General features: G+C 35.2%; 2 protein-coding genes and 1 long non-coding RNA gene across 4 annotated transcripts in view; 2 read left to right on the plus strand and 1 right to left on the minus strand.

Moving 5' to 3' along the window:
- The window catches only part of LOC136812438 (histone H4 transcription factor-like), a 39544-nt gene extending 35721 nt beyond the window's left edge, over positions 1-3823 (minus strand). Inside the window, exon 1 of the mRNA XM_067068936.1 lies at positions 3685-3823. The gene's annotated coding sequence lies outside the window, so the exon portion shown is untranslated. The remainder of the gene's footprint in view (positions 1-3684) is intronic.
- Positions 1156-2505, plus strand: LOC136812441 (uncharacterized). Its single transcript, XR_010847353.1, has 2 exons — positions 1156-1556; positions 1941-2505. It is a non-coding gene; the product is annotated as an uncharacterized lncRNA (long non-coding RNA).
- Positions 3824-3951: 128 nt separating the features above from the next.
- The window catches only part of LOC136812437 (cilia- and flagella-associated protein 251-like), a 68286-nt gene continuing 45761 nt past the window's right edge, over positions 3952-26476 (plus strand). The window contains exons 1-9 of one of the 2 annotated variants that reach the window (XM_067068934.1): positions 3952-4076; positions 20335-20406; positions 21441-21509; positions 21739-21816; positions 22700-22803; positions 23689-23794; positions 24817-24897; positions 25810-25887; positions 26240-26287. In XM_067068934.1, the coding sequence (XP_066925035.1) occupies positions 20365-20406; positions 21441-21509; positions 21739-21816; positions 22700-22803; positions 23689-23794; positions 24817-24897; positions 25810-25887; positions 26240-26287 (606 nt within the window). In that variant the 5' untranslated portion in view covers positions 3952-4076; positions 20335-20364. Of the gene's footprint in view, positions 4077-10930; positions 11049-20334; positions 20407-21440; positions 21510-21738; positions 21817-22699; positions 22804-23688; positions 23795-24816; positions 24898-25809; positions 25888-26239; positions 26288-26476 lie in introns of those variants that run through there. The other variant, XM_067068935.1, reaches the window with a different exon arrangement.

Genomic DNA, 26476 nt, shown 5'->3' on the forward strand with positions numbered 1-26476 from the left:
CGATAAAGAGGGATATTACAACTATCCAAAATTTTATCATACAAAAAGAAACTGCTAAAACCAAACACACCCTATTAAAGAAATCCCAAAAAATAAAGATAAAACGAGACTTCACCGATGAAAATTGACGTATTTACAAAACTCCATGGTGAAATTCATTAGCTTAGTCGGCAGTACGGTTTTGATCTATTGTCCATTGATACACTGCGAAAATCCAAATATTCCAAATAATTTTCCTGGAGAGCTTGATCGACCAGTTTAACGTTCGTTACTGAAATTGAACCGATGAAGACGACAACTGGATTGTTACTTCCATAACATAGGATTCGCCACCTTCCAAACTAGGTACAAGCTGTGAAAAGTAGAAAAAGTAATGAGTTTTGGTACAACAGTCCAGTTATTGTGGCTCAAGCAGAGTCCAGTATACTACGACTACGTAGTCGTTCGAGTTATGGGGTGTTCGAGTTTTAGAGAAGAAAAACAGCCTAGTTTTTCTCAAAGGAACGAGAAAAACTGTTCGAGTGATACATTGTGAGACATCAGGAGACATTCGAGTTATGGAGAGTCGACCTGGTCGACTGTAGTAGTATACTAGAACTAATAAATACGAAAAAAGACACTCAGTTTGAAATCAGCCGGCGAGGCGACCTTTTTTCCGTTGTGTTCTGAGAGTATGTTTCAGCTAGAAATTTTGATCTGTTCTGATAAGATCTTCGAAAATTAATCAGCTAGAAATAATGGTGTGTTCTGACGAGACAGGGGTATAACCAAGGTCATCAAACGTGTTCTTACAGTATTGTCTTGGTAACCCTAGAAAGCTTCAGAACACATCTTTTAAGTAGATAGGGGGTATAGTATAGATAATAATTATTTGATATTGTTGCCTGGTAACCCTAGAAAGTTTCAGAACACATTTTTCGTGGAAAAAATCAAATATCTTACAAGTATATCAAAAAGTTTAGGGAGACAAATAGTGCGATAAAAGTTTTCTAGAAATCAGAACACATCATTTATTTGTATAAGAAAATCGAAGTTCATAACATGTGGTCTCCTAGAAGATAAGAACACATATTTCTAAAAAATCTCTCCGCCGGCTGCATATGTCAATTGTTGTGTATAAGTGGTATAAGTGACAGACTAGCCCACCAACTATTTTCAGCTACAAAACAATATAAATACTTGGATTTGTTTGATAAATTACAAGTTGACTTACTTTGTTGAGTTGAAGTGTTGCTTTTTGATAGCCAGCAGTATCTTGCACTTTATTTCTTGCTTGATTCCGATATTTTTTAAGTTTTGAAAGAAAACGAATTTTCGCGCTATCAAAAATACAACTGTAAAACTATGAAAAAGTCTTCCATATAAGGAAATTTGCAAACATGGAATAACGGACAAAATCAACGCGAAAGAAAGCAAATTGTTCTCTTCAATACTTATATGTGTGGGAAAGGTGTAGAGGTGTGAAAAATACTTGTGTGTGATTTACACATTTCTATTGCAAAGGAAACAATGGAAAGATAAATTAAACATCACAAGAAATATAAACTTCTTTATCGGTAAGTTTTATTACTTTGATTTCAATTTTATGGATTTTAAAATTAAAAAAGAATTTTTTCCATACCAAATTTGATAGCAAAATTTCATTTCATAAGATTTTTATAGGAAAAATATATAAAGAGAGAAATTTTCGATTACGTAATGAAAATCTACTCCAATCAGCTTTTAAGATTCAAAATGAATCTGTCCAATCAGCTTTCATTGCTAGATTTTCAAATTCTGTTCATTATTCGTTGATATTTTTTTTCCATACAATATTTTTGTTAGTCTGTTGTCTTATGTATTTTTAGTTGAGCGGGGTAACAGCATGGAGGGAGTTTTTTTGATAGAATAAATTTGAAATAAGTTTCATTGTTATCATTAATTTTTATTTTGCTCTTTAGATTAGATAATATTACCGTAAAAATTCAGCAAATTACTATTATGGAAACAAAGAAAGACGCCAAAACGACATCATTGGCTCGCAATATCTTGGTGGGAAAACAAATTTGGTTGTATCGATATTTTCAGTTCCTTGATGAGAATTATACAAATTACTAGCTAATTATCAAATTACTAGCTAATGTTATTGACTGAAGACAATGTAAAAATCGACAAGATGACTGAGATGACGTAGTAAACCACCGACTTACAGAGAAAGCTGTGCTTGAAAATTGCAAAAATTAATGGAGAATGGAAGTTATGTCAGTTGCTGAACGATACTGAACTACATGAGCTATTCATGGATTCATCTTTTCCTAAAGGTTCTCTGTGGATGTCGTTAGAAATTTTAAATCTATGTAAACACGTAAAACACTTAAAATTAAATGGTTGTGGGATATATTTTCTGGACATGTATTAAAATTGCTCAGTACTGTATTTGTTACTTTATTTTAATAAAATCGTTCTTCAATATAATTGTATTTTAGATATTATAGAAACAAGCAAGAAACCTATATTCACATTGCATTTCAAACGTGCTTTAAAGTAGAACCCAGATCCACTTTCGACCAACAAGCTAAGTTCTACATTGGGAAGCGCTTTTTTACAAAGTTTGGGAAGAGTAAAATCTAGAACCAGTTTCGACCATTCCCTAATTTAAACAGTTTCAGGGCAAGTTTGGATAAGCTAAGTTCTGCATTGTGAAGTGCTTTTTTACAAAGTTTGGGAAAAGTTAAATCCAGATCCATTTTCGACCATTCCTTAATTCAAACAGTTTAAGGACAAGTTTGGATAAGCTAAGTTCTACATTGGGAAGTGCTTTTATACAAAGTTTGGGAAAAGTAATATCTAGATCCATTTTCGACCATACCCTAATTCAAACAGTTTCAGGACAAGTTTGGATAAGCTAAGTTCTACATTGGGAAGTGCTTCTATACAAAGTTTGGGAAAAGTTAAATCTAGATCCATTTTCGACCATACCCTAATTCAAACACAATTCCAAATATGGGGGAAAACGTAATATTTTATTGGGAAATGATGTTTCACAAAGTTTGGTAAACGTAACATCTGGACCCGTTTTTGCTGGTTCCCAGCGTCAATCTAGGCTAACAAAAGGTCTGGACAAAAATAAATCGTTTAGGTTTTTGTCATTTTTGGATTGTGAAACTGTGACTCACAAGCTCCAGAAATTAAAATTCCCAACCAGGGTATCCCAATATCCGCATCCAGATTTAAAGTTTGTGAAATTGCATTTGACAACCTTGTGAAGAGTTGCAGGATCCCAACCTTGTGATTAGTTTGGGAAACCCACCTATTCCCAAATCTGGAAACGACATTTCACAAAGCTTGTGATATATTAATTTTTTCCTGTGTAAACTGGAGCGTGTCCACGGGAAGCTCGTAAAGTTTTTTTTAGCGATATAAACAAAACAGAATCTTTTATTTTGTACTATTTATTTTGTTTGACTGGACATGCTGAATCAATTTAACATTTAACATGGCCCGAACATGGCCCGAATGACTCGGGTCATGTTCGGGCCAAAAGAATTGATAGGGACTCTCGGCCCGAACATTGCCCGAAGAGGCCCGAGAATTCTCGGGCCATCATGTCGAGGGTCGTGTAAAAGGTGTTTTGTTGATTGTGATTGTAAGGTTTTTGAGACAAAACTCGAAATAAAAATTAGAAATAAGATTGATAGATTATACCTTGCTTAGATTTTTATCGTTTTGTCTTCAATCTGTTGTGTTTTGATGCAATTTGTGGTGGGTGGCAAAAGCAGAAGGCAAAAAACCAAAAAATGAGCTCCTGAGAATTTGATTACGGACGGCTTAGGACTACCTTGTAAACTAGTTTCCAGTTTCCCTAAAATCGGAAAACGCGCGCATTTACTATTCCGGCTGTAAGGCTATAGCCCGGGTAGCTTCAGCAGCGGAAATTAAGTTTTCGTGTTTTCGTGAACTGGTAACATGAACTAGTGGTTTTGTTTACAAGATCACAAATCACATCTCCCATGCAAGTTCTTGACGACACAACACTTTCGACAGCTGTATTGTCCTTTCACTGTTCAGTCCATACCTGTCTTCCAACTTCCGACAAGGTAAGTATTTCCTTATGTTTTGACTCAATTCTTAGTACCTGAGATTGATACTACCGTCAACTGCTCTAGGGACAATAGACCTTTTCGCCTTTCGCTAGTGACACGACCCACCACAAGTGTTTCAACCGGTATTCCAACGAAGCCATATTTTGGTTTGTATAGAAATTTTGCCCGCTCAAATCATCACAACAAAATGGTCAATCTCACTAAAGCAAAACATTGCGGCCACGGCATTTCCCTGGATAAAAATTCTGGTCACGTGACCACCCGTGATTTTAGACCAAGGAAAACGCTTCATTTCCCCGGATTAAAGTTGTGTCTACACTAACGCGCGGGAATTTGTTAGAAAACGAGAGAAAAAACCGGGGGTCAAATTAAATGTTTCTCCCTTCTTGCGGCAAACATAAAAGACTTTAAGAGGCCATTTTATTTAAGAAAGGGGCGTTATATCATATATAAATTATGTAAGTAAGTGATATTTTAAGTAAGAAGTTCATCAGCTGGTGTACCATTCGCATCTCGGACTTCGATGAGTAAAGAGCTCTAAAGATTTTTTGGCGCTCACACCATCTTGAACATTCAACATGTCGATTACAACAAGAAATCAACAAAACCAACAAGAAAAAGAATTTATGAAAGAAAACTTTAACAAAATAAATGAAAAACTTGACAAATTAACACTAGATGAACTCAACATCCAAAAAGATATAACCGAACTAAAAAATGTAATCATAAAAAACTTGGTCGAGTCAAACAAAAAATTGCAAAAAACTGTTGAAAATCTAAAAAATAAAGTGAACAAGCTAGAACAACGTGAGAAGGAACAAACAATAAACATAGAAAAGCAAAATCAATATGGAAGGCGAAATAATGTGGAAGTCAGTGGCATATGCAATGATGTAAGAGATGAAGAACTGGAAGATAAAGTAATTAAGATTTGGAAAAGATTGATGTGAAAGTAACGAAGAACGATATAGAGGCATGCCACAGACTTCCACCAACAAGAAACAACAAAACAAAAAGAACAATTGTCAGGTTTGTGAACAGAAAAAACTCAGAAAAATGTTTAAAAAACAAAAAGAAACTTGGAAATGTCAACTTTAATGAACTTGAACTACCGGACTTGCCAATCTACATCAGTGAAAATCTCAACGACCACTTTAGAGAACTTTCTTGGATGTGTCGTTCGTTAAAAAGAGAAAACCTTATCTTTTCCTACAAGTTTCAAAATGAATCCTTGGTTGTCACAGCCAAGGAAAACAGCAATGCCAAAATCAAAGTTTCGCATAAGGACCATCTACTAAAATATTACAACAATTTCTTCAACCCAGATAATAACATTGAAACTACTGAGTAGCTTATTTCATATTTTTTGCATGTCTTCGGGTCTTCGAACAATTTCTTACTTCTCCGCCATATTAGTTTACAATTTTTTTCATAACAAATCAGTTGCTAAGCACTTTTGTCCAATACGATTTTTCAAGATGGTGTGCTAGCTATGGTCTGTACACTAGTGTTGTTTTTCTCATTCAAAGACAGTGGTGCTTTTTCAAATTCCGTGGTTTTTTGCTTTCCTGTCAGAGGTTTGTTCTTTTTTCTTCTTTAAAAATCTAGATTATTTTATTTTATACCTATTTGTGTCAGTTTTGTTTGTATAAGTTTCTTCCATCCCTTTTATTCTCTGCCTGACCTGTGCTGTGTGTCCCGAGTGTGTCTGTTTTTTAGAATCTATGCCTGAAATATTCCCTTGCTCAGTTTGTACTAAGAATGTCAGTGAAAAATGTACTCTTAGGTTCCAAATAAACGGGCCCCCCCGCTTGTTAATTTTTCGAAAATTTTCCAACCCCCCCGGACCTTATTAGGACCCCCCCGTTTATTAATCTCTAAGAATATTTTCAGCTGTCAAGGGGAAGGCCTCTTATTTTGCTCTAAATAGCCTGATTTTAGCCTATTTTTACCTTATTTTTGGGTTTCAGAAGTACAATTTCCAACCCCCCCGGCAATTAGGTCCCCCCCGTTTATTAAAATCTAGAAAATTTTCCAACCCCCCCGTTTATTCGAACCCCCCCGTTTATTTGGAACCTAAGAGTAACTCAATCCAATGTGATATTTGTGACCATTGGATCCACCAAAGAAAATGCTCTGGTCTCACGTTAAAACAATTTGAAGTCCTTTCCCTTTCTGGGACCTGGTTTTGTCCGAATTGCATCAATTACTCCCTTCCTTTTCCTGTTGAATTAAACATTAATAATTCTAATGGTGATGCTCCTGGTGACATGAGTGATAAACTTCGATCCTTAATATCTGATCTCAACAAGGTCGTCACTAGCCTTAGTGACGAAATTGATGATGAGCTTGAATTTCAGTTTCAAGCTCATAGCTGTAGTTATGTTGACTGCGATGAATTCAAATCGCTTGCAGCCAACACTCCATCTAAATTCTCTGCCTTTCACCTGAACATTGCTTCACTTTCAAAACATTTTGACGACCTTGAAGATTTGCTTGCCCTCCTCAATTCTAAATTTAGTGTCATAGGGATTTCAGAAACCAAAAGCCTTGTTGACACCGAAACAGAAAGTCCTCTCGAAAAAAAAGAGGACTTTGCTATACCAGGTTACGAAAAGTTTTTTACACCAACTGAATCTTCTAAAGGTGGAGTAGCCTTATATATTTCACACTCTTTCTCTTACAAACCTAGGACAGACCTAGACCAAGTTTGCTATTCTTCATGTAGTCTTGAATCATGCTTTGCTGAAATTATCCTACCAAACAGTACCAATATCATTGTTGGTACTATATATCGCCATCCAAAAATGGTTGGCTTCAATCAAGATTTTCTAAAACCTCTGCTTAGTAAAATTTCTTCTGAGAAAAAGCAACTCCTCCTTCTTGGAGACTTCAATCTTAATCTTTTAAAATGCGAGGATGATTCAGAAATAATGTCCTTCATGGATATCCTCGATTCTAATCTTATACTTCCACAGATCCTTTTACCAACAAGAATAACTGAGGACTCAAGGACTCTCATTGATAATATTATTTCTAGCCCATCTGATAATGGAACTGTATCTGGCAACATATGCTTTTCCATATCAGATCATCTCCCCCAGTTTTGTCTCTTTCCATCATTTGAAGGTAAGTTTCCCGGTGAAGATAATACTTTTTTTCAGCAAGACTGGTCTCGTTTCAACCGAGAAGAATTTATTCTGGATTTTCTTGAAGTTGATTGGGACACCCTTTTTTTGAGATTTGGTCATAATCCAGACTCCTGTTTCAATATTTTTAATGACAGAATGAAAGTACTTGTAGAGAGACATCTACCCACAGTCAAACTTACCAAACGTCAAGTTAGATCAAAAACAAAACCATGGATAACGCCAGGAATTTTGAAGTCAATAAAAAAACGTGACCACTACCAAACAAAACACGCTAAGGCTAAAACTAAGGAGTCCAAAGATCGACTCTATGAATTATATCGTAGGTATCGAAATATGATAGTCACTTTGACTAGACGTAGTAAAAAAAACCACTACATCAGATATTTTGATTTCCATTCTAAAAACTCTAGAAAAGTCTGGTCTGGTGTTCGCGATATAATCTCAACAAGGGCTAACTCAGAATCACCCATTTCAATCATCACAGGTGACTCTTTGACATCAGATCCTGAGAAAGTAGCCAATTCCTTCAATGATTTCTTCACTACTATAGCTGATTCTATTCGTGAAAAAATGCCGCCTTCTTACAATCACTTCAGCAGTTTCATGAAAGATCCAAATCTGCATTCCATCCTCTTAGCACCAACCACTAATCAAGAAATTGCGAAGGTGATTGGCTCTTTCTCATTAAATAAAGCAAGTGGTCCTCATAGTATTCCTATAAAAATCCTTAAACTTTTAAGACTTGATATTTCTGTGCCAATATCGGCGCTGATAAACTACTCCTTTCTCAGTGGTATTTTTCCCTCTACTCTCAAAATATCCAAAGTTGTGCCTGTCTTCAAACACAAAGGTTCTTCTAAAAGTCTCTAATTATAGGCCAATTTCACTCTTATCTAACATTGAAAAAATTTTTGAGAAAGTGATGTACTCACGTCTTTCTGATTTTCTTGAAAACCATAATCAAATCTACTCTCGACAATTTGGTTTTCGTAAGGCTCACTCTACTGAGCATACACTCATTAATATTGTCGAACGTATCCGAAACTATCTTGACAATGGTGGGTTTGCCTGTGGTGTATTTGTCGATCTACAAAAGGCTTTCGACACAGTTGATCACGAAATCTTACTTGAAAAACTTGATCACTACGGAGTCAGAGGCATTGTTAATGACTGGTTCCGATCTTACCTCACTAACCGCTCCCAGTATGTTTCTCTTTCAGGCTCAAATTCCCTTTTAAAATCTATTAATCATGGAGTTCCTCAGGGTTCAGTCTTGGGTCCTCTGCTGTTCTTGTTGTATATAAACGATCTTCACCGCTGTATAAGAACCTCTGAAACATATCATTTTGCTGATGATACTCATTTACTAAATTTTTCAAAAACTGTATGGAGTCTTTGTGGGAGGGTTAATGCTGATCTCAGAGTTTTAGTCAGCTGGCTTAATGCCAACAAAATTTCTTTGAATGCTAGCAAAACTGAGTTTGTTATTTTTCGTTCCCCTTGGAGACAGATGGACTGTATTCCAAGAATTAAGCTTTGCGGGAAAATTCTATCACCAAGTAAGAGTGTGAAGTATTTGGGTGTTCACCTTGACAATCATCTAAACTGGAAGGTTCATACTTCTTTCGTTGCTGCTACATTGAGAAGGGCAAATGGGGCAATATCCAAACTTCGTCACTATGTTCCAATTCACATCCTTCTAAACATTTATCATGCAATTTTTGCTTCTCATGTTCGCTATGCTAGTCAACTCTGGGGACTGTGTGACAATACTGTCACACATAGAATTCTTACTCTTCAAAACACTGCACTAAGACTCATGACCTTTAGTGAACCAAGAACTTCTGCCACTCCCCTGTTTTCTGAACTTAAATTACTCAAAATCTTTGATCAGGTGAAAGTAATGAATATCTTATTTATTCAAAAATACCTCCAGGGTAATCTTCCATCTGATGTCCTATCAACACTTAATTTTGATGAAATTGATCACAAAACTGGCACCAGGGGCAAAGCTATTAAACTACTAAAACTTTCAACGGTCAAAACCACAAATTTTGGACTTAACTCTTTCTCTCGTCTTTCGTCAAAACAATGGAATGAGTTACTAATAAATCATCCTGACACTGATTTTCACAACCTTGATACTGATGAACTAAAATCTTTAGCTACAAAATTCTATTTAGACAAATACAAAGCTGAAAACGAATAATCTTTGTGTGTGTGTGTGTGTGTGTGTGTGTGTGTGTGTGTGTGTGTGCGTAATTGTGTGTGCATGAGCTTAGTGTGTTTTCCCAGGGTGGGAGGGGGTGGGTCGTGTAACAGGAAGAACTTTATAGATAAAACTACTCAAAGAAATTTTCATAAAATAAAAGTAAAAATATTTCTTATATTCATTATTTTGTGTCACTATTAATATTATGATAATCGTTTATTCATTTGTTCTTTAGTTCTGTAATAATTTTTCAGTTTCTTCTAGGTTCCCCATTGTATTAGAGAAATCTATTTTTTTTTTGTAAGGGGTTATCCTGCTGTGTTGTAGCGAAAATATATTCAATTCAATTCAATTCAATTAAAAATTTTATTAAACCCCCGTGCTCTATGATAATCTCATTTTCTTAACTTATGGACCCATTTGGAAGTCTTTGTAATACAGATCATCTCGCAGTGTAGTTGCAGCCTATACAAGAATTGGAATCTAAAGTCTGAAGTCGTAACTCCTTGCCAGTGAACCCGCAGAGAAATTTTTAGTTGGCAGACACTGACTTTAGGTTGGTTTGGAAATCGTTTTATTTTGAAATGTAATCTTCACTTTAGATGAATACCTTTATTTATTTGGATTCATGAAAGGTTCAAGGTTTGTTTACTTTTTATTTCATTGATTTATTGAGCTGCAATAGCTGATTGAAAAACAAAGATTTTTGATAGTTATCAGCGTGGGCTTGGCCGCCATTTTGAATTTCGATTTTTTTTCTCCTGTACTCGGCAATTTAGAGGTTGTTCGTAATACGCGATTTGGCTTACGCGTAACACTTGTGCCACGGGCACGGCCAGTCTGGGAAATCCTCTCAATTACACGCTTATGTTCCGAGAGCGTAAGCGCGTAATTGCACGGTTATAATTTACGCCCGCTCCCGCCCAGGTTGAAATTGCTTAGGGATTTCAAGGGGTTCAGAATTCTCTAATTCGGGCGAAGGCATGGTTTAACGGGCAATCCATTTTTACGGAATCTTCTTCTACGATAAATTTTGAGTAAAACTGCCCTAGGCTTTTGAAATTCAACAGAGCTTTCGGAAGGAATTACGTGTCAAAAATATAGGAAATTTTAAAGCGTGCAATTACACGCTTACCGCAAAAGCTGTCATCCGTCAATCTTGCTTAACGCTTACCGCCCGTTTCAGAACAATTTCGATAAGCGTGTAATTACACGCTTAAAAATTCTGCCATTTTGATAACCGTGCAATTGCGCGCTTACGGCCTCGGAACATAAGCGTGCAATTGAGAGGATTTCCCAGACTGACGGCATGGCCTGAACATGTTCGGCTCGGGCCTGTTTGAATCAACCCGACCATTTTGTTCGGACCATGTTCGGGCCATGAATAGTAGAATTTAATTTTATTTTCCTTTCCTGGTTTATCATCATCCATTGTTAAATATTTTCATTAGACAAATTCAAAGTTCCAAATACCAGTTTGATTCACAAAGTTGTATAACAGTACAAAAAACGATCCAGAAAAATTCTGCTTTGAATAGGAGAAGACCACGAGAAAAGGGAACAGGATAAATGGGATAAAGAATAAAAAGAAGACCATATTATGTAAGATTCAAATCATTCTTTTTAATAATTTTCCTAACTTAATTGGAAAATAGATGATTAACTTTTATATTTAAATAAAGATGAAGATTTTTAAATTTGTTTGCTAAAATAAGGAATTTAAAATATAAATATTGGGTCCTGAAATTACATGCGCAATTGTAGCAAGTTTTCGAAAATCTGGCCTGAAATAATGGTCCGAAACTGTGCGGGCCCGTGCGGGCCACCATTCGCCATATTGAATTGTATGCAAAAATTATGGACGCCGAATTGCTGTGGTGAAGTTACCTTAGAAAGTATGCAAAACATATGCAAAAAGAAAGTATTAATGTAAAACTTTCATGCATAATTGACATTATATTAAAGTGTAATCTTGTAGAAGAAAGATTAAATTTGCTTCTTTTGAAAACTAGAAATAATCAAATTCGCTCATCTCTTAGAACAAGCACTTCAAAAACCCATAACATTAGACATAAACTCAAGCTGAAAAATCACCTGCAAAGGACAGAAATAGGTATCCCTTATTCGGCTGACAGTAAATTATTCTCCTGGGAATAGAACCGTCAGACGATCAAATCAAAACATTGATTTGAACCCGCTGAATGTGTGACTTCATATCATAATTACTGCTTTCAGTTTGTGTGTTTTGAAAGTTTGATGTGTGTACTCTCGGGTACCTAATAGCCGTCCCCCCCCCGCTAATTAATTTTTCGAAAATTTTCCACCCAGGACATTCTTATTCCAACCCCCCGCTTATTAATTTTTGGGAAAATGTTTTTGAAAGTTCCCTTTTTTGTCTGCTGTATTTGCCTCCTTTTCAAACATTTTCCACCCAGGACATTTTTATTCCAACCCCCCCGCTTATTAAATTTTGAAATTTTTTCCAGCTCCCCTGCTTATTCCAACCCCCCGGCTATTAGGTACCTGAGAGCACTCCGTCTTGGTGGCATGAAAACAGAATATGCAATGTCTTTAAGAACAAATTTCTAAAAGGCTTTTGTTGTTCTGTAAATATTTCTTTCACGTGCACCTACGCGAGTAGGGTAAAATGGCGAAATGCGAAAATCGATTTTGGCAACCCTGACCCTACAAGATTTGACTATATCTTTTTATTTCATGAAGAGATTACTTTCAAATAAAAAATATATTGACAATGAATGGCTAAGCCTTCTAGAAATCCAAACATAAATTGCATAGCTTTTACCAAAAAATAGCACTTTAGGATCAGAAACAGTCAAACCCAGCTTTTTCCAATTTTCTTCGAGTTACAGGAATTAATTCATTGTTTGTTTTGATCTGAAATTTTCAGTAGGGGTGGCCAACATATGGTTCCCTTGCTCATATCAGGGGGGGGGGCGAGACAGGGGGAAGAGAATTAAAAAGTTTCTAAGTAAAATCTTAATTATCACCCAAAACAGTGCCTTTTTTGTCCATATCTTTCAAATAGATTGTCCCAGCCTTATCCCTCTTTCAGTAAAGCTTCCTATACCTTTTGTCCTTCAGAAAAACCAAAAATATTGGCCTTAATTGCTTGCTTTCAGTTCCTGTAGCCAGTATTGTGACCCAGTGTGACCCCCTGTATTTCTATTTTAATTTGCACGGGTTTTTGGACCTACCCCGGTGGGGTGGAGGTCCTATAAATTAACCCGTGTTCGTTAGTTAGTTAGTTTGTTCGTTCGTTCGTTCGTTCGTTCGTTAGTTACCAACTTTTCTCGAGATTGGCTCATTCAATTTTTCTGATTTTTTGCACAAAGGTGCATTACTATAAACCCTCGAATGTGACGGAGCCCGATTTTCGAAAAAAAAAATTTTCCGGCCGGAAATATCCCGAAAAAAGCGGTTTTTTGAGATTTTCTCGAGATTTTATCATTAGTTTTTTTAGCATCGTTTGATTTCCAAAAAAATCATCCTTTGAATCCGGAACTCCTTAAAAATCGCCGGAACAGCCGAAAACCGGCGTAAAACGGTTTTCCTTCATTTTTTCAACTTATACTCGACAGATTTTCATGATTTCTTGCACAATGATGTAAAATGGCAATGCCCAAAATTATACATTACTTCCATTAAATTCTAATTATTCGTTTTATAAATAGGTAGGTCCATTAAAGTATTACTTGTTTAATAGAGATGTCACATGACTCAACATAGAATGCAACCCCCCTGGCTCTTAGGGGGGGGGCTAGAACCTAAAGTCCTGGCTGGGGGCTCTTTTTCCCTAAAATCAGGGGGGGGCTACTTACTCAGGGGGGGCTATTTGTTTAGGTCTGTTGACTGGGGGCTAACCTAACAACTTTTTCCAAGAAGTAAAAAATTTTTCTTTGTACATTTTGGTATTTTGTTTGTGTAATAATGAAGTCGTACTATTGACGTTTGTTGATTAGAATTTCAAAAGAAGACATCATACATTTGGTATCTCTTTCTCTTGTGTGGACATGCAAAATGAAGACCTTGCATTGTTTGAAATTTTTTCCATTCTAACATTTTTGTTTTTTTTGTATTGTGGTGTGTGCGTGCGGGTGTGTGATATGTGATAAAGTTTGTTTATTGAAATGAATGAGAAATAAAGAACGCAGCTATTTTCATGTGGTGTTTACAATTTTCTTAAATTAGAATTGTCTTCTACTCACTTTTTTTCAAAATAACAGTTTACTCTAGCTATACAAGGCCAATAAATTTATTGTGAAGTTCATATTCTATGTAAAATTTTCCGTATTATACTTCTCTTCTGTGTTATAGATGAACAATAAAGAAACTCAGAAAAGTAATAAGCCAAAGCGTGGATCCGTGAAGGGTTTCAATGGCTGTTCAGATTTTTAAGCATAAATTAAATTTTTTTTTTGTACCGGGTGCGCCACAAAAAAGTTTCTCTCTTTGAAACTAATTTTCTCGAAATCTAAAAACTTTAAAAGAACCATTATTTTTTCATTGGAAAGAAGAAAGATAAACTTAAATTTTGATGGGTCATTTATTAAATTCGATTCATTAGATCAAAAGTTATGCTCAATTGAATAAAAAAGTCTTTTTCAGAAAGTGCTCGAAAACGTTAAAAATCGACCTATCAAATTTTTATTTTAAATTTGGCAATCGCATTAGCCTTTACATGATTAGGAGCGTTTTTCAGTAACGAAACACATAAATTTTGAAACTGAAGGGTCAAAAGGGTTTAAAATCTTCATCAAAATCAATTTAATCTACTTTTACCGAAATTCTCCTCAGGTTTTTGGTGCTTGACTGGATAAAGTCTATGTAAGACTGAATCTACCTCGAAACCCATATTTGATGTATTTTTATGAATTTTACCAGATTTTTGGGCTTTTTCGACGAATTTTCTTCTTTTCATTGAAATTCAATCTTCCTTTATATAACAAAAGGTCATTTAGACAGCTGATTATGATTTTTAATGACTGAAGTGAAAATACTGATGTATCATGTAATTATGCTTCTGTTTAATTTGATAGGTCGATTTTTAACGTTTTTGAGCACTTTCCAAAAGTAAATTTTTTATTCAATTGAGCATAACTTTTGATCTAATGAATCGAATTTGATAAATGACCCATCAGAATTTAAGTTTATCTTTCTTCTTTCCAATGAAAGAGGAATGGTTCTTTTAAAATTTTTAGCTTTCGAGAAAATTATTTTCAAAGAGAGAAACTTTTTTGTGGCGCACCCGGTATTTTGGTAGGGGGGCTGTCTATTTCGAATTTTGGTGGGGGCTAAATCTCAGGGGGGCTGAACCTTCAGGGGGGCATAGTGTGCACACCCCCCCCCCCCAGGATAGTGGGGGGTTTGCTGTTTTGGGTCGGAAATTTCTAGGTGGGATTTGGAAATTTTCAGGTTCTAGGTGGGAGAAACAAGTTAAGATGGGAGTTAATTTTTAAGCTAGTTCTAAGCTTTTCTCTTTTTTATTATTATACTGTAATTTATTCAGGGGAGGGATCAGTACTAAAATCTCGGTGAATCATACTAAAGTATTTTGGAGAATTTCTTGTATACCACCACCTTAATTTTGACAAGTGGTATTTTAGTACCCTTGCCAGTCCTTGGATTAAATATTTTAAAGACAATAGGACACAAAGACCACCCAATTTTGGTATTTTCGAGACAAATTTTGTCTTCTCAGAACCAATCAGCGAGTGCTGATTTTATGCAAGATGATATATCTATTTTCCTCAAAAATCTATTAAATAATGCTGCTTATGAATTGAGCAAACATTAAAGATATTTGATTGAATGCAAACATAATTGAACTTGGGAAATTTTCTTATAATGAGAATATTTTTATTTTTCGAAAAATTGCAAAAATTCTGAAAAAATCATAAAAAGATTATTACTAATTACTAATTTTAGTACCAATCTACTAAAAAAGTTCTGAAATTTTAGTCTCTATACCACCCTTTTACTATTTTGGTACCCAATGGTACTAAAAGAATTTAAAGTGTTTTAAGTATACCACCACATCACTAAACATCATGATATCCTAGATTTTAGTATCCACCCCCCCCCTATATCATAAAATATTTTCCAGAATGTTTTCTTTTACCCTTTCTTATCTTGAGAAGCCAATTGTATTGTCGAAAACAGATCAAGTACAACCATTGCAGTGTTTGGCAATATATAAGCATTAGCATGGCAATGTGTTTGTAATACGTTAGCATCTTCCTATCATGGACAATAATTTTTGTTTACCTTCTTCGTATTAGTATAATTTTTCATGGGGATAGTAGTTTTAGCTGGGATCTGGGAGTCTGGATTGGAGGTGGGAAATTTAGGGTTAGGTGGGACCTGCTTTTTTAGGTGGGACCTGGAACCCCCTTGCACACTATGCCCGGGGGGCTTCAACCCCTCTGCACTCTATGCTCAAATCCTGCAGTGTTATTGGACTAGAGAAAGCGAAAGTGAAATCGTGCGATCTGATTGGATGAAAAAAATTGGAACTGGAACCGAAAAATAATTCTCATTTTAAAACAAGATGGCGGCGAGAAAAAAATGTCTTTTGCTTTGGACGAAAGGTTGTAAACTCTATTGATTTTAAGGCTTTATCTTATCTTATCTCATTTACTTTAATTAGTAGAGGCTTCTTCAATGTTTGGGGAAGATAAGTCTATAAAAGTTATTTGTTTTTCGGTTGAAAAAAGTGTTTAAAAAAGCAGTTTTTGTGCTCAAGGTTTATTTTTCTTCGCAAATTCGCAAAGTCTTCAATTGTCAATTGTCTTCAATTGTCTTTGTCTTCAATCTTAAATAGATGAACGAGTATTTTACTGATGGTTATGATTTTTTCACAGAACCTATTAAAACTATTCAGGAACTTGGACCTTTTTGCAGAATTTCAAAAAATCTGTTAGTACTGGAGATATATTGAAAAGTTTAGACATTGGTAGTTCCTGTTCGTGTTTCGCGTTCCCAAACCAAACGCAGGTGTTGGAGAATTAGAGAATGCCCACCACCTAACCATCTATCGCCCGATGGGATTAACAAATAACTTTTTCCTTCCAGCCATTTGCGTGTGTTTCACTACAGAATTTTTCTCATATTTCGATTTAAAAGCCTACTCAGTGCGAAAGAGAAATCATGTATTTTTTAATACGCTGTTCATTAACTCAAATCAAATGACTTTAGAGGTTCCGTGAAATGGTGGTCGAATAGACCTTTTTTTAAAGAGGCAGATATGTTGAATAATTATGTACTCCAGCACAAAAACAATAATACAGCCATGCATAATTTTTAAAATATGCATGATACAGTAATTATGCATGGCTGTATCATTGTTTTTATGCTGGAGTACATAATTATTCAACATAGCTGCCTCTTTAAAAAAAGGTCTATTGCCATCCCATGTTTTTTTAGTCCCAAGTTAGAGTAGTAGATACCAACTCTCCAGAAGATTTTTCAGCCTTCGACTATGATAGAACTATAGATAGATTATATATTTACCAATAGTCTCATCCTAGATAAAATGTACTAGTGGATGTGAAATATGAACATAGTGGTAATATACGTTTAAAAATATAGCACAAGTTGTAAAAACATCTCTATGCTATGATAAACCAGAATTGATATATTTTTCATACTATACGAGGAGTAAATGAGAAACGGAAGGAAGACAACAAAGGTAGTTCCAACAAACTAGTGTCCACGGAGTAACCTTGGTTTAGCATTCACTACTAAAGTTGATGAGTTGCTAAGTTCAGACCAGAGGAAGAGAAAGAAAACAATAATAATAATAATAATAAAGAAAAGACCAAAAAAATAAAGAAGAACAAAGAAAAGAGGAAAGTAAAATAACCAGAGTTTATTCAGATGCAAGTTTAGTTAAAATGAAATGATGTAAATGTTTTTTAAGAGTTTGCTTAGAGCATTTCTTATAAAAGTCTTGAATCAAAACCTTGGTATGGAGTTTGTTCAAGTCCTTAGTTATTAGGGAAGCTGCACTGTAAGAGCCATACTTTACCGTATTAGTTGTTAGTGGTTCAAGTTTCTTTGGTGACTGTCTTGTACCCTCGTGTACAGGAGAGTATCTAAGGTAGTTTAAAAAGAACTTAGGTAGATTATTTTGTACATGGTTGAGAGCAAAAAGGCAGTTTTTCACTTTGAGTTGGTTTTTGATTGGCAAAATAGAAGATCTAATAAAGAGTGGACGAGCTAAGTGTCTGTTATGTTTAAAGTGCATAACTGTCAAGGCTTTATTTTGAAGAACTTCAACTTTTTCGAAAGAGGCTTGAGTGGTATAACCTAAAGTTTAAAGACAATAGTTTATTTTTGAGTCAAATAAAGCATAGTAGACAGAAAGAAGTGTTTTGAAGTCCATAAAATGTCTGAGTTTTGACAGGAAGCCAACAGTTCTAGAAAGTTTGTTCGAGACACTGTGAATTTGAGGTTCCCAAGAAAGATCCCGTCTAGCAAAATTCCAAGACATTTTGCTTTGATTGATAAATGGAGTTTTTGTCAACTGAGTCTGAAATTAAGATGTTTAGTATAAGTGTTCCTGTGACTTAGATAGGATTATTTCAGTTTTTGAGCCATTAAGGCATATCTTGTTTGCTCTCAGCCAATGGACCAATAGAGCATGTGTGCAATGAGATCAGGGTCTTTAGCCTTCAAGAATTTTTTATATGAAGAATTTTTAGTATTGATTGATTTCAGCAAGCCTTTGGATATCTAGGGACTTTTTGATTGCAGAGATTTCTTCCAGGTGTGTTTTATGGAAGCTTGGGAGTTCTCAATGATTTTGTTAACCTCAGCTATGAAAGTTTCTAGTTTGTCAGAGTCAGTGGCGTGGTGGGAAAATTTCTCTGGGGTGGCCAAGGTAAATAGGGCGCCTTTCTACGCTCATTTTACTTATGAATACAATACGAACTAAGATCCTTTTTATTGAATGTATTTTACTTTTTTCTTTAGTACAAAGTGTTGATAAAAAAGAAACAAGGAAGATAAGAATCAAAATTAGAGCTAACAGCATAAACCACTGAGCTCTTACGATATTAACTAACGAAACCGAGACAAGCATCGGCAGTTTACACTTAAAATTTCCATGCATATTTTATGGTTGAAGATTAAAGCTTTATTGTTTTATGTTTCAAAAATATTGTCAAATCAGTTATACTCTTCTCAAACTAATAGGAAGTATATCTATAAGAGGTCTGTGATTCAAACTACTTGAAACTAGTAATAAAAGATATTCCGTTGGGATTAATCATAATAGTCCGGAAAAACATTAAAGTATGAAATATTAAATCCAATTACAACAAAAGTTTTCCAAGTAAACTAGAACTCTTCCCAAGTAAATCAATCAATTTCTGACGGTCAAGCTTCAACAAAATACTTCTCTCAATAGACATGAGCATCAGACCTTCAAGTCTGTCTTGCACCATCGATGAGCGTAGTCGTCTTTTTACCCGTTTTAAAGTTGAAAACGAACGTTCTGCTGAGCATGAGGTGATTGGGATTGCCATAGCAATTGCGTATGCGTGCACCAAGGTTGGATAGGCATCTCCTTTTCTCTCTATTTACTTTTACTTAATTTTTTCAAAGAATTCATTTTAGTTTGACATTAAAAAAACTAAATTATGAACACAAAAAAGGGAGTGTGCGAGCGAAGCAAGTCAGAAAATTTTTGAGGTGATGAGGGGCGCCATTTTTGTTTTTTCATTTGTCAATCTTTCGACATGGGCGCCTGAAAAATCCTTCTTGGCGCCCCTTATTTTTGGGCATCCCTTCTAAAAAGGGCTCCGCTGGGGGGCCTGGCCCCCCCTGCCACCACGCCACTGGTCAGAGTTGTTTTTGTTTTGGAAAAGATTGACCCAGTCAAGAGACAAGAAGTGCGTTAGAAAATCGTCTTTGTTGAAATTTCTCAAGTCCCTTTTAGAGATTTTAATCTGTGGAGCTTTTTTAGGTTCCAGATTTAATTTCAATATTTGAGGATGGTGATCAGAAATAGAGCTTATCATGTTACATGAAAACATGTCAATGGTGACAAAGGTTGAAAAAATGGTATCAATGAGAGTTTTTGAACCTGGAGTTATCCTGGTAGGTCTTTGTAGGAAAGAAATGCTGCCACCATGCCCAGAAAAAGCTCACATCAACACTGATATTAGGGGGGAAGGGATTTTTCCAAGAAATTGCCACATATTTTGTTACTGATCGTAGTTTAGGATGTAATTGCACACCCATTCAAAGAGTGATAAGCATGTAATAACTGTGTAATTGCGTGTTTAGACCTCAGAAGTTGTGTAATTAAGAGGATTGTCTTGGTTTACCCGTTAATTGAATTATTTTATCCCAATATCTTACACTACCGTAAAATTATTTCCGAAAAATACCTGCATGATTGATTAGAGGTAATTCTAAATTAGAACAGCTTCTAACTTAACTCCCAGAAAGTCTTCATCGCTGAGAAAATTGTCACGCTCTTAGCATACTAAAACATCAATCTTTTAGCATACTACGACCTCTTAGTATACTATAACCTAATTCAAGTCAAATATCTTAGTATATTGGGTGGTCCTAGTATGCTAAGGTTAAACCCGACTGATAATAGCTGTCAGTAGTCACACTAGGAAATCAAGCTTTCAGAAAAAATAACAATAGTCATGAGTTAGTTCCCATCCGAACTGCATTGTAAATTCCATACTGTATTATATTTTTCTATTGTTTAAGTGACGTATTGGGTGGAAAACTTTAAAAGTTCTCAGAAGCCCTCCAGTGGTGCATATCATAAATTGGCATTATGATGATATCGCTATTTCTTCTACAGACAGTTGTTGAATTGAATGTCAATTGATTGTTTATTTAGATTTGGATGCTTGGGTACTTGTAAAGTAAAATGACAACGGAAGATTCGAAAGTTCACATTGCAACAGCATTGGTATGAATCTTTCTTGATTTCTTGGTTTTTCTATTTATAAATAATTTTGCTTTTGAAAGGTATAGACAAGTAGTATAAGTTGCCTCCCTAGCATAGTGGGGCTTTCAGATGGATTGTTTAATTATAACATAGTTTTCTCACTGAGATTTGGGTATTAATAATAATACGATGAATGGAGTGGATTAAGACTGTGTTCAAGCAAACACTGAATAATGTCGTCATCGCCCCGCACAAAACTTTCTCATGGTTAAAATCTATTGAGAATTTAGCTTATTTCCTCGTTTTTCGAAATTTGGAGGTCGGGCGAGAAAATCGATTTTGGGCTATCTTATAAATTTAATCGGATATTTCATTTTGGGAGGGGTTTATAGACTTCTAGACTATTTTCTGAGCCTTATTGGGATGTTTTTGAACTTTTGGAACCTCAGATCCAAAGGTCGTTAAGTGTCAAGTCTAGCGTTAAAACCCAAGAGTTAGAACTCTACCTTTCCAACCTAACTTAGCCCTATTCAACCTAGGCTTTTAGGGGCAGTTCAAAACTAGGGTCAAATTTTTTTTTATTTTGAAGCTAAATAAAAGTTAGGAATTTACAGAAAATTTCATGGCAAAAGCTCTATTATTTCAGGAGCTATTACCAGTAATCTACCCTCCCCAGAAACAGCCCCTTCCCCTAGGACGAATAGGGTTAGAGCACTTCCAAATTGTTTGTGGTTTTGAAAATTCGCAGGAATTTTCCTTTTTTCCTTGATTGTACCTAACACTCTTGTATGCATGGAATGGCATTAAGCACTACACTTCCACTATTTTGTGTTTCTCTTTGAACTTTTGTTAGATCATAACCAACAGGATAGAGTATTCTAAAACTGATAATTCACCTTGATTGAGAAATAGAAGTTAGGAATAACTTCCTCTACAAAATGTGATCTTTTAAAGTGTCCTTGATAGCAAAAGAGATACAGTTTTCTCGTATTATTATAATCAGATCTTTATAACATTTTAAAGCTTTTTACATTTTTTATTTTGTTCACCTGTAGAATCTGTCATGGGCATTTGGTATCAATAAGCATGTACCTGTATTGAACCTTTCAACAAAACACAAAAAGGTAATCTCAAAGCAAAAGAAAATATTTTTATCTAGGGTCAAGTTTCCTTAATTTTGAGAAGAATTTGTAAAACTTTTAGCTTGAATCTTTTGATGTGATATACCTCATTTCAGAAAGAGGAAGCTGTCGATATTTTTTTATAATAAATTCGTTTCATTGGAAACATATTGAACATAGGAATAATCTTTGGATCATGGTCAATTTTTGATTTTATATTTTATATTTTCAGGCTTTGTTTTATATCACTGGGCACACCGGTGTTCTGTTCGACTTTGAGAACAACACTCAAATACTCTACCAAGGACATGTAAGCTTACTATCTTAATCTTTGCCTAAAAATTTTGTTTATATCGATTTGAAAAGAATGGGAAATAGGATTTTAGTTCATTATTCAAAAAATGATAACTCTAACACAGATTTATCTCTGCTTATCAAAAATGACAGACTATATGTTTGTTTTTTATAAGCATGGCATTAAAAGCATTTCTAGACATATATGACAAAAGTTTAAGCATATGCCAAGCTTAAAATTCTGCTTAGGATTTAAGCATCCTTCATGCATTTTCAACCTTGTCAATCTCTCGATCTAAGCATCTACGAGCAAGTCTTTTGGACTTTGATATGCTTATAAAAAACATGTAGTGAAATAAAACATGGTAGAAAATCCCCCAGAAACATGCTCTACTTTAACGACCATTTTGTTATAAAAGCTGCAAGCAGCAAGATTGTTATGAGAGGATAAAATATAGTAAACGTCAGATATACTAAATCGTCCAAAACTAGTAACGGAAATGCGAGTGGGTGTGATAAATATTGACAAGTCTGTAATGTATCTTACTATACTAAATGAGTTTATGGAAAATGTGTGTAACGCAAGATGGTAGCTGAGCTGTTATTCTCAAATTTTGTCAGGGGGTGGTCGAGTATGAAAGAGGGATTTCATGTAGTTTTGAGACATAGAAAATCTTATTGTCTTTCAAATAAGGAGTTGATGATACGTTGTGGTTTTAATTTTATGTTTAAAATTTCATTTTCATCTATGATTGGGCGCGAAAATTAACATTACCTTCCGATAAAACACCCTCTAAAAAAGGATTTGACGTTCGAATCAAAGTAGCCAGTGAGCACTCCTTACAGTTGTTAACCACCTGTCAGCTTTGTAGTAGCTTTGTGTTTTTTTTCATCCTCAGTGTAATAACATCTCAGCATCGTGTGTAAGCACTGACAAAAGATGGTTGGCTACTTCAGATATCGGAAAAAACAGTATGATCATTGTTTGGGATACGAATCAAAGGTCAGTGAAAATATATCAGGTTTTTTTATCCCTTCTGTTTAAATTAGATTCAAATTTTACTCGCACGCCGTCATAAATTTACTATAAACTTTTTTTGTACTAAGGCTTGACATCTAACATCATCCCTTTCTGAAATATTGATTCAATATTGCGTTAATTCGGACTAATTTAAGTATTTTTCAGCAAAATATTCAACTTTGTTTTGATTAGCTCTTTCAAAAGCTGCTGCCTCCTTCCCCTTACTACAATGCTGATGGATCGGTCAGCCGCTACAATTTTTCGGTTGGGATTGTAGTAAGGGGGGAGGGGGATGCCTGATAAAATTAACTTAATTTTTGAAAATTATCAATTATTATACACGTTATTGTACATTAAAGTGAATTTGATTGAAAGAAATCACATAATCAAGTCAACCCTCCGTGATTAGTAGTTTCGACTGCGCACGCGTCCAAGCATTTTTCCATTGTTTTGATTTTAACGACCCTGGGAAACTAAGGGGAGAGCGTACAAAAACGGTAGGTAAAAATCTGGTTCTCATAAGGAAACCCAGCAGAGAAACGGTAGATAAAGAACTCCTTTTAATCATAACTTCTTTTCCTCTAGATGAACTTTTGTGAAATTTTCAGGAGAGATACATAAAGTTATAATCGGAAAATTATAATTATCAGATTCTTGATACCTTTACATTAACACATGGTTTATACATCTCAATAGACCTTATCGGAGTTTTTGATTTTTCTGATAAAGTGATGCATTGTGGGATTATTTCGAGCTATTGTAATACACTCAAAACAATTCCACAATGCATCGCTTTTTTAGAAAAATCAAAAACTCCGAACAACAAGATGTTATCATCTTCATTTTTTCTGACTTTTTTGTTTTCAGTATACCAATCAAGACGTTGTTCGACGTTGATCCCGTGGGAACCAAGAAACTCTGTTTTTCGAACGATGCCAAATATATCGTTTCTCTCGGTGCTGACCTGCCTCAGGTAAGCAACTATTCAAAAGAAGTTTTAAGGACTGCATAGTCACCTCCCGAAAACTCTGTTTTTCGAACAATGCCAAATATATTGCTTCTCTTCAATAAAGTTAAGGACAAAGTATTTACGGACTTAACAAACTTTGTTTTTTTTTCAAACAATTTTAAAAATTTAGTAAATTTCAGTTTAATAGAATCCATACCAACCAATTAATTCTCTTTTTCTAGAGTTCTTACTATTAGTAAGTGGTAACAAACCAAAATTCGAACTTAGTTTTTTTATATGTTCAGAGGTGTCGCACTTAAATCTCCCTTGGAAAACTTGAAAAATCTATTTTGAATTAGCTGAGGGTTAAAATTTCAATGAAATGAAAATCTCAAATTTAACAAAGGCTGTATTTCCAAGCACTTTGCACCTTTCTTTTGCAGAAATACAATTTTACAGAAATTAAATTTTGAAAAAGGGTCGGCATTTTGAACAAGCAAAAATCATGACGCCAGTTTTAAAAAGTGTCGGGGAAGAGTTTTTTGTTGTTTTTACAGGCATACCTACAAACTTAATAAACTGAATACCTTTTCAATTATTTTGAAACAAAAGAATGGAACTGAGTGAAAAGCCAATGAGATAAAAAGATCATCAAAAATCCCCATCATAAGTTTCTTATTCCCCACTTATATCCAGTAAAAAGTACCAAGGTCCTGTTTTTCTTCCCTAAATCCAACCCGTCAAGAGTACCTAGTGTAATGATGTGGTGAACACCACACTATTAACGAGTGGAGGACTAGGTCGGGCAGAAGATAGAGAAGAGGAGAATGTATTACTGTACAAGGCTATTCTTACATTCTAATCAAAAGTACTTACTATAGTCAAGAAACACCACCTCCAAACTAAACTCTACAAGTTCACTTTTAATCGGAACGAGGGCGTTCTGGTTAAGGATGGCGTTTCTGGGCGTAGTACAGAGGCTGTATAATCGCCTCTGTACACTAGGACTATGAGATGTACAATTTTTTACAATTATCATTCCAAAGGTGGTCAATGTATGGAACTGGACATTAGGAGATGATGAACCTTTGATTTCATTGAAGTTACAACCAACACTGCATTTGCAGGTAAGCTCAAAATCCTTATAATAAGCTCTTTTGTAAGATATACTCAGTCATTTTGAGCAGTCGTAAGCAGCCGGTGGAGGCGACTTTTTTTCCGATGTGTTCTGAGAGTATGTTTCAGCTAGATATGTTTATCTGTTCTGGTTGGGGTTTCATGAATTAATCAGCTGCTAGAAATGCTGATGTGTTCTGACGAGACAGGGGTATAATCAAGGTCATCGAACATTTTGTTGCCTAGGTAGTCCAAGAAAGCTTAAAAAACATCTTTTAAGGATACAGGGGTATAATCTAAAGAAAAACATGCCATGAAAGCTTGTAGCTTTTGATTTAGAATATGGTTTTGGTACCATTGGAAAGCTATTTTTATACTCTTTCTAAAAGCATTTAGTTTATGCCCCTTTAAATTAAGTGGTCAGGAGCTATGGCCTGAAGTCTGAGACTCGGTATTTTGGCTTGTTTTGTATGCATATACGCGTCCCTCGTGGTTTAACGGTTAAAGGATAAGGAGCATAAGGAGCCATGACCAAGTGGTCAAAGGCGGCAGCGTTTTAAAACCAGGAGTTCGCAGTTCGAATTACGACTTCTTCCAATGTTCCGTTCAGTTCATAGATAGCCGAGCCGGCTGGCCATGGACCTCGTGAAAACAATCGAAAGACTGCCTAATAAAAGTCCTGGATTACTGGGCTATTCACGTAAAATATCGACTCCATTAATATATTTATCTATCTATCTATAAGACCTTAAAGATCATTTTGAATACCTGAAACTGTGTCAAATCATTTCCTAGCATGTTTTTTAATCATTTTGAACAGTTTTAAAAAGAGGTTAAAAAAATCACTTTAGATTTTAATTTTTGTAAAAAAAACAACGCACTAGTGCAAAAGCATATATTTTTACTTTGTCTGTTTTCTCTAGAACTATATCACATTCAGTACGAATAATGTTGAGGATGTTGTCAGCAACAGTCCTGATCAAGTTATTTTCTACAAATGGGTAAGTCCGTCGGTAACAAATATTTTGTCTTCTCCATATTATTTTAAAACATTCTTAGCCTGAAGTCCTCCAGATTTTCTAAAGAGTCCTGGGTACTAAATTCTTTCTTTTTTGTCTTCATTTTTTGCGGTGTTTTCGATATCAAATTCAATCCGTACTCAATAGACGATATCGGCTTAACGTGAAAACTCAGATTTGACCCCCGAGAATTACCCACAATGCTTTGCGCAGAAAAAAGTTCACGGTGAAAAAGCATTGTGGGCAATTCTCGGGGGTCAAATCTGGGTTTTCATGTGAAGCCGATATCGTCTATTATTCAATCATTCGAATTTTTTTGATTTTGAATTTTCAGAATTTGGAAGGTGAAATGAGTCATGTTGCTCCAAGATTGGAGGATAAGGTACGGCTTCTTTCTTTTTCTGTAGAACCCTTCTCAAATCTGGTATTAGTTACAATAATATTTTTCCCTTTTAGTGATGGTTCTCCATATTTTCTAGGTATTAACTTTTCATAGTCTATAATACCCCTGGAGACATCACTTAGTACCTTGCGGAGAGAGAAATATTTTATTTGTGTTCACCTCGTTTGT

Source organism: Clytia hemisphaerica, unplaced genomic scaffold (assembly GCF_902728285.1).
Source record: "Clytia hemisphaerica strain Z4C2 unplaced genomic scaffold, Clytia hemisphaerica genome assembly, whole genome shotgun sequence".
In the NCBI taxonomy this organism is placed as follows: Eukaryota; Metazoa; Cnidaria; class Hydrozoa; order Leptothecata; family Clytiidae; genus Clytia; species Clytia hemisphaerica.